Source organism: Antennarius striatus, chromosome 17, assembly GCF_040054535.1.
Source record: "Antennarius striatus isolate MH-2024 chromosome 17, ASM4005453v1, whole genome shotgun sequence".
NCBI lineage: Eukaryota > Metazoa > Chordata > Actinopteri > Lophiiformes > Antennariidae > Antennarius > Antennarius striatus.
In genome coordinates, this window is record NC_090792.1 from 3,128,371 (window position 1) to 3,136,732 (window position 8,362).

Sequence of the window (8,362 nt, forward strand, 5' to 3'; positions counted from 1 at the left end):
GACAGACAGACAGACACTCCAGGTTTGGTTCCAAGTGAACGGACAGATATAACCCTCTAACTGTGTGACCAACCATATTCTAGCTGCTGTGGTATTTTCTCTCCATTGGCCACAGCGGGCAGCAAAGATAGAATCAACAGGAGGTGAATGTTTGATGAGTGCGGATATGTTCCAAAAAAAAAAAGTCATTCCTGTATTTGTATTTTGTTCCTTCACTGTCGTGCTTCTTGTGGAATGTGCGTGGATGGATGTGAGCAGATGGTATGTAAAACGGTGATATTTATGAATTATCAGATGTATTTTAAAGTGGTTGATAACTTTTAGTTTTACAAGATAAAGCACAAGACAGAGGAGGATGAAATGGGTGATTTGGCAAATCTATGCTTGGTTAATATCCCCGTCCTTAAGCAGCACATGGGAACCATTGGGATCTGTCTCCAGTTGAGCGTAAAAGGCAAATGTGTCCAGGGAAGATCTAGTTTAATGGCTACTGAAGATGACACCCTATATTTATTATAATGACCTACAGAGTAATGATAATAATGAATATTAATTTATTTGCCCTCTTTTTTTTCCCAGTGGTTGAACATGTATAAGATGCAAATAGATTCCCACATCAGACCCGTTATAGCTCAGACTCAACAGCACAAATATTGACTTCACATGCATGTCTGTACTCGTTGGATATTTGCATGTGGAAAGAAGAAAGAACAATGTTGACCCAGAATGTCCAGCGCTGACCATCAGCTCGCTGCAGGAGCTCTGCTGTCATCGTCACAAGGAGAAGCACTGCGCAAATATATTTAATCCATATGTTGACTTAGCCGTCACAGGGCACACTGGATCCCCTCCAATCCAACCTCTGCAGGCCGCACACCATTGTAATATTGAATATTGACATAACCTCTTCATTTTCTGATTCAACCAGACCACGAGGTTTTGTTCATAAAATTATATTTATATTTGTAACACTGTGGCCTCACAACGAGAAGGTTCCTGCTTCAATTCTATGCTTTACTCATTTCGTTTATGTAACCACTGAAGTCAAGCATCTGTCCATGATGCCATTTTTTTGTTCACAATATGCAAATCAATACCCAGTAAAAAGAGAGGCTGATCAAGATCTGTTTTTCTCTGCTTCGCACTGTTAATTGGGCAAATATTATATTATCTGTCGCCATAGCAGAAAGCAGTGAGCACGCTAACCTTAAGCTCGGCACACACAAGCTTAGCTGTGAACGGCAATAACACAGATGTGAGCTGGTACCGTTTCAATTCATAGAGCCAGCTTTAGTTTTAATCATTTAGCTGACTCCAGCTCGTAAAATACGTCTTGAACAAGAGCCAGATGAACAGATGTTAAAAGCTAGAAAGTCTGCATTTATTGGCACTTGTTTAAAATCAAGAAGGAAAATGATGAATATTCAAATGGGGCAGCCATGTTAATCCATATAGCTGACCTGTATGAATGTTGACGTAAGACATAAGCTTCTATTTGCATTAGCTTGTGCAAAGTTGGGGTCAGTTTACGAGCTTTGGTTAGTTGTGGGATGAACCAAGTGTCCCTGAAGTTTAGTTAGTTTTAATCAATGCAGAGGCTAATGCCAAACAAGCAAACCAAGAAACAAACAAACAAACAAACAAACAAATGCCAATGTCTCAAAATGTGACCAAGATTAGTAACTAATCCTAAAGTTTGGTTTGTGTTGTCATTTTTTCATATTTAACATTGGAATTCTATGATTTTGGTTAAAAACTATGAGTAGAAACATTAGGAATGCTCTTCCTCTTCAAAGACCTACTATTATTGTCAGCGGTGCCCATCTGTTGAAATTGGATTCTTAACCTTGCGGTGGATCCTCCAGAAACTGAACTAATTAAATTGTCCAGGTTGTGCCTCTGCTGTGCAACTTGTCCGACAGGATAAATGGAAGAGGGAGGTTGGTAAAAAGAACCAGCAAAGATTTCAACAGAGGATAAATATCCTGCATGAAGGGATCACAACAGCAGTCCAGTGGATGGAGTTGAGCGTTTAGGTAATATTAATCCATTTCCATCAAAAGCATAGGAGTGGACACACATCTACGGGTGGTGTGCTCTCAATAGTAATGAAGGAGAAACAAAACTGCAGGATGGATGATGAATGAACATTTAATTCTCTTTGCCATAACCTTATGAAGTCGTTGGGGCAGCGACACACAGCGCTACCATCAGAGGAGAGTGATGGTGTGCAGAGGTGTTTGATGCTGCGGTCGCACAGATGAGTAAATGGGCCTGAACCCAGAGTGGATGTGACATCAGTGTCAGTCCAATAGGCTGTAAGCTGCATTAAAGATTGACATGTGTCTTAAATGTCATCTGATGTCAAATTACTATCAGACTTTTCTCCATTGACCCACATTCATATTAAAAATGGTGTCTAATAACGATATAATTGACCCTTCAACTCTAATGTGACATCTGAATAAGCAGCCTTTTCCCCGTTATCAAGGCCAACAGCATGAAATATGAAAATGTAACTTTTACCCATGGATGATGAAAATGTGGCACATTCATTTTTGGAAACCAATGAAAGTCATGATTTCTATTTGTTTTTGAGTCTATGTTCTTTAGCCAATAAGGCTACTCTCCTGTGGCTTCACGAGAGCCCCCAACAGAGTCCAACCTAAGATTGAATGAATGTGCACATTATACAGGCATTGCTGATGGGGGGGGGGGTAGAGAGCGCAGCGATGATGAAGCCTGATGGTGTTGTTTTAGCTCACATCAAGCAATCAAATCCAGTCTTCTTTCAATTTAGTTGTGATCTGATGGAACCGTTTATATTTGTCCTCTATACAGACGTCTGTGAGACAGGCCTCACTGAAACTGAAATTGAAGTGAAGGGAATGACAATTAACTTAACTTAAAAAAGTCTTCTCCCTCCTGGAACACGTGTTCTACAAAAAAGCTCCACAGAACTCAAACACTCGTCACAAACAATCTCAAAACACACGACGAACAACAATCTCAAAAATACTGACAGTTCCCAGTGATGGGAAGACTTGAAGGAACCCACAGAGTGAAGACTGAGTGGGGTTCAAGTAGTCAGGGCTCCACACCCTGACTAATCACGTAGCAGCCAACAATGAGGCAGCACCCGCTTCCAATTCCCAATTTCCTTATTAGTGAGTAGGGGATTGTGAGGCTACACCCACCATTCATTATTATCTTTAACACAGTGTTTCTTAACCTTGTTGGAGGTACCGAACCCTGCCGGTTTCATATCATCACTCACCGAACCCTTCTTGAGTAAAAAAAAGCAAAAAAGTTGTTTGTTTTTTTTTCAAATTGAAGACATAAGTAAATGTTTTACTGGTGTATTTAATGAATTGTGCGTTAATGTCACCTTTTTCAAAGAACAAAACCAAGACAGTGCATGAACTCACATGAAATGACCTTCCTGCAAATCTGTGTGACTTCTGCTGTTGTTATAGAGAGACCAGTTCAGATATGCGTGGCTTCACCTTGTCCAGTGTTACTCTGACGTCATCTTCACAGCAAAGTCTGTGTCTGTTGTTTTCCATGCAGCTTAAGGAAGTGTTCCTTTATTTTTTCCAGTGCCAGACCAGAGTTACTCAACTTGACGTTGACACCCAACACATCGTGTCGGGTGTCAACGTCTCCGTCGAACCCCTGAGACCGACTCACCGAACCCCTAGGGTTCGATCGAACCCAGGTTAAGAACCACTGCTTTAACACCGCGCTCCACAAACTATAAAAATGCTTGTATCCTGTGTATCAGTGCATCAAAACAGTATTATGCTTAAAATTCCTGCTTTTTATGTGGTAATTTTTAAGTTATTATATTATTAACTATAACTACATGTACTGCTATAAACTTCTTTTTTTTTTTTCCCCACACATGTCCTCATTTTGTCTGATTTACCCAGGGAGACCTTCGTAAGACGTATTTCATCTTTCATGTCATGTATGTATTCCAAAAAAATCCTAACAATTAAAAAACACTGTTGCTGCACACCGTGTCACAACACAGCCTCTCACCACAGCTTCACGATGCCGGCTCCGGCCTGCCGCTGTTATTTCATCCCCGTCACAGCTGAATTCATGACACCGCTAAAGACGGTGGGGAGGGGGCTGTACAGTCTCATGCCACATTCACAGCACACTGCACTCTGTAATTGAAATCACCATGTCCCCAGCATTGTCAAGTGAAGAAGACACAAAGGGAATATATAGCACAAGTAGAAATTCACAATACATTGCTTGGCATTCCAGTTGTGTACATAACCCAACCTAAAATTGAAGTTGTGTTGGTAATGCAGCCTTTAAAGGGACACGGGGGGGGGGGGGGGATTCAGAGTGAGTGAAAGCTGACCCACCAGTGTCATGAAAAAGTTACGGAACCCCCCCCCCCTGTTCATGAAAAATTACCTATTAAAGATTTATGTCTCCCTCAAAATGGATTTCCACCATCATGATTCTTGACATCTCGGGATGCTGTACCGAATGCTGCTTTTGCCAACAGCTCATGCAAAATTAAAAAAAAATAAAAATAAAAAAAACAAAACAGCAACGACAAAAAAAAAAAAGTTGTTATCACATCTTCCACACCTAAAGTGACAGACCGCCGCTTGAACTAGTAGCTCTCTCTGTGCTGCGTATATACAGAGTCGTATTGTGAGCATAAAAGGACATTATATGAGCAGACAATGCAACAAACACACACAAACACTGTCAGTGCTACGATTCATGACTCAATAATGTTTCTTTCATGTAACAACTTGTTCCAACACTCATCGCCGGGGGAGACAATTGACGGTTATTAGATTACTGTAGAATGGTTTCACATATTACAGCTATTTGTGGCCTCATTAACATGCTGCAAAATGTATTTGTACCACGGGCTCCTTTACCTTCCGCAAAGAATGTTTGTGAGTTCCCTAATCCTGAAGCATTTTAAAGCAAAAAAAAAAAAAAATCATTTCATCAACGCCGTGCTTCACGGCTTTACGGCGTGTTGTTATTGTGGTTCAACAAAGAGAAAAGAGGAGAGGGTTTTCCATTTAAATGCATTTCTAAGAACTCCTGTATGAGGAAAAAGATTTGCGTTTTTTTGAGGTTTTTTTTAAACAATCTGATTTGGCTCAATAGAGCAAAGCAATGTAGGACAGCCAATCAGCAGCAGCGTACATGTCTTGCTGCCTGTTTTCCTCACATTGACGAGACACGTCTGATCAGTGATGTATGTCAGAGAGCAGGGGGTTGTTGGGATGTTTTCTTTCTCCCCACACGTCTACATTTAGACCACTAATGGTGTTCTTCAAGCAGACTCACATTGGGACACAAATGCTCAGTTAGGGAGTGACTGGGGCTGATCGCTAAGCTGCTAATAGGCTGCACCATGGTCGGCTCCTTGATCTTTTTCTCTTCTTTTCTCTTATTTCCTTCCTCACCTTTTTTTGACAACTTTCATTCTATGTGCACCAAATAATTTCACACCATTTGTTGCTAATAATAATATAGAAGCGCTTCCTCTATATTTTCATTTAGAGTTACCCGACTAAACATCTGTCATCTTTCTGTGTGACGGACTTGGTGGCTCTGCTCCAACCTCCTCGGTGTTTCTCTGTAGCCCAGGATTCAGAGCTCATGACCATACGTAAGGGTTTGAAAGTAGCTTGACAGTCTAAAAATGACCTCTGTGGGTAGAACACACAGAGGAGTGAAGAGTCTACTGTCTGCCAGGAATTACCAGCAGTTACAGGATCTAGATGTGACAACAGAGAGACAACCAGCTGTTCATTAAAAAGACAACAGTGGCTCAAAAAGAAGTATAAATCTGACACAAGTGACAATTTTACAATAAATTAAGTCCATCCAATTAAAGGACGTGTTGCCGCCTGGTTTTTCTTGAGATGTGTGTATTATGAGTCCTGTGAGGAAGGACTGGCAACAGCGAGAGAAGAGGCTGTTCCTGTCAAGAACACACGTATTCGCTGTGGTAGAAACTTTAAGCTGTGATGTTTATTGAAAGAAGAACAAAGAACGACACGGAAGGCTTTCTGTCAGAGGGGAGGCTGCTTCGCCAAACAAAACACGGTTTATGATGAGGGCTAAAGCTGAACTGATTCATGAATATATGAATCATCTTGCCTGTAATACCAGGATGCGTTTTTTCCCACTCTTACAGTAAATGAGTTAAGGGCTCATTTACACACAGTAAACTCTGAAGAGTCCCTTGTGATTCTTCTTTCTGTGTATCTTTGATGCTGTTGCAGAGAAACTTTCAGTCTCATACAGCCTGTCCTCACAGATGCATGGAACTGCTAATAGATAACTATTCTTTCTCAACAGTCCAAAAGCTACATGTGCAGCAGCCAGGGGAATGTCCTGTGCTTCACCATAGACTTTGGATCAGGCTTCACCTGCTCAGAAGGCACTTCAAAGGTAAAGTGTAATTTAGCTGAGGATTGCTGCAGACAGCCAGGACTGTGCTGGGACTGTTTATTCTCAGTTCTACTCTGTATCCAGGTTTAACCTGTATTTGAAGCTGTAGATTAAATAAATTGTGTCTTTTTTTACCTGGTTTTCCATAAAATGTATATTTTGCAATACTATGCAAAATGTGAACATAAACCGATTGTAATACCCTCTCCCATCTCCCCCCACACAAAAAGAAAAGGGTTCCTGAGGCCATGTGGTGGAAATCACCCCAAGGCATTTCAAGTTTTGAGTGAAACTCTGCTGCTGTATTTTTTTTTTAAATGTAATCAGATTTTTCACATGAGCTCCGAGTCAGTTTAATGGGTTTTTTGTTTATTATCTTTACAAATAATAACAAATAAGTAAGGAATGTGATGTAAAAAAAATAAAAAAAAGTAACACATTTCATTTATTCTTGTATTCCGTATTAAAAAAAATAGCAAATTATTAAAAAAAATTTTAATCTACATTTCACACAACATTTTGTGTCACTGTATTTTCTACCATCTATACAGTACACATGTAAGCACTGAACATGTCAAAGCTGTACTGCACATTAAAATGCATTTATCAGGTGTCCCTGAGGTCAGATGTGGATCATAAATGTCACCATCATTACTGAAAGCCGTTTTGATCCCTTTCCTTTTGCAGGCCGTTCTGTGGCGATATAAATTCTCTCAGCTTAAAGGCTCCTCTGATGACGGGAAGACCAGGGTAAAACTTCTTTTCAAGAATGTCGACAGCAAACAAATAGAAATGAAGGTAATTACTTATTTCTCAAACATCAATTCAAACACACGCAATGTCTCAAACTTTTTTTGGAAATATTTTGCTCCTCGTCAGCATCTTGTATCCAGTCTTATATATATTTTTGTAACATGTAAAGCTGCAGAATTCAGTTCGACTGTCATATCTGAATTACTGAATCTCTCTAAACTGTGTTTTGCAGGAACTAGAGTTTGCAAATCTGACGGCCGTCCTCCACTGTATACATTCTTTTATTGCTGCCAAAGTGGCCTCTATGGACCCTCTCTTTATGAGCAGTCACAGCTTCCATGGAAATTACATGAACACTTAAGAAGACCAGTTCCCATTGTAACGTGAACTGCGAGCGATATTTTATGCACACACCCGATTGATACGGACTGTATATCATGTTCTTGCTATTTTTGTATGAATCACTGATTAAGAAATATTTGTAACAGATGAATAGATGTAGATAATGTGAATTCACGTTGGAAGAAAGATGTTATTTCATTTATGAGACACCCAAAATGAATTCGCACTTCTTCCATCTCTTTGATATGTTTTCTGTTGCGTAACAATGCTGATTCTGATCAGAGGTCATGACGTGTGTCACCATGTGGTGCATAAATATATCAATAAAGTATCAGTTAAGTATATAAAAAATGAAATTTCCCTCACAGAAAGTGAAACATCTTGTATTCCTATTTTATTTTGTTTTTTTGGAAAACTGGTTTTTCAACCAAAAAAGTCTTCTTCTTCTTTTTTTTTTTCTTTTTTTGATACTGTTTCTGAAACAAAAATCTAATTACTAAAAGATACACAGACCGACTACCTTACAGTATAATGATTTCAACAATTCACACAGGCAGGATTTACTGCATGACTCCTTTATTTGCTTTGATTAATCTGTACAATGTTTTTATTCTTGTGTCCATCCTTTTTAGCGAATAAAGGGAAAATACCTGAGTTAAAATCACTGTGGTCATAACTTTTTGTGATAATTCCTCTCCTCAACAAAAACACACGTTTTTATCAACTCCTGTTCTCAAAGAAACACACCGAAAACCATCTGTTGCTTCCTGCTCAGTGTTTTTAATAAACTGCTGATGAAGCCCAGCTGACAGCCCTG

The 8,362-nt window shown here is 39.6% G+C and overlaps 1 protein-coding gene across 1 annotated transcript in view; it reads left to right on the plus strand.

Moving 5' to 3' along the window:
• The window catches only part of sntg2 (syntrophin, gamma 2), a 49,587-nt gene extending 41,533 nt beyond the window's left edge, over nucleotides 1–8,054 (plus strand). Inside the window, exons 15-17 of the mRNA XM_068339271.1 lie at nucleotides 6,358–6,450; nucleotides 7,138–7,248; nucleotides 7,436–8,054. Coding sequence (XP_068195372.1) covers nucleotides 6,358–6,450; nucleotides 7,138–7,248; nucleotides 7,436–7,564 — 333 coding nt within the window. The 3' untranslated portion in view covers nucleotides 7,565–8,054. The remainder of the gene's footprint in view (nucleotides 1–6,357; nucleotides 6,451–7,137; nucleotides 7,249–7,435) is intronic.
• The last annotated feature ends 308 nt before the right edge of the window (nucleotides 8,055–8,362 follow it).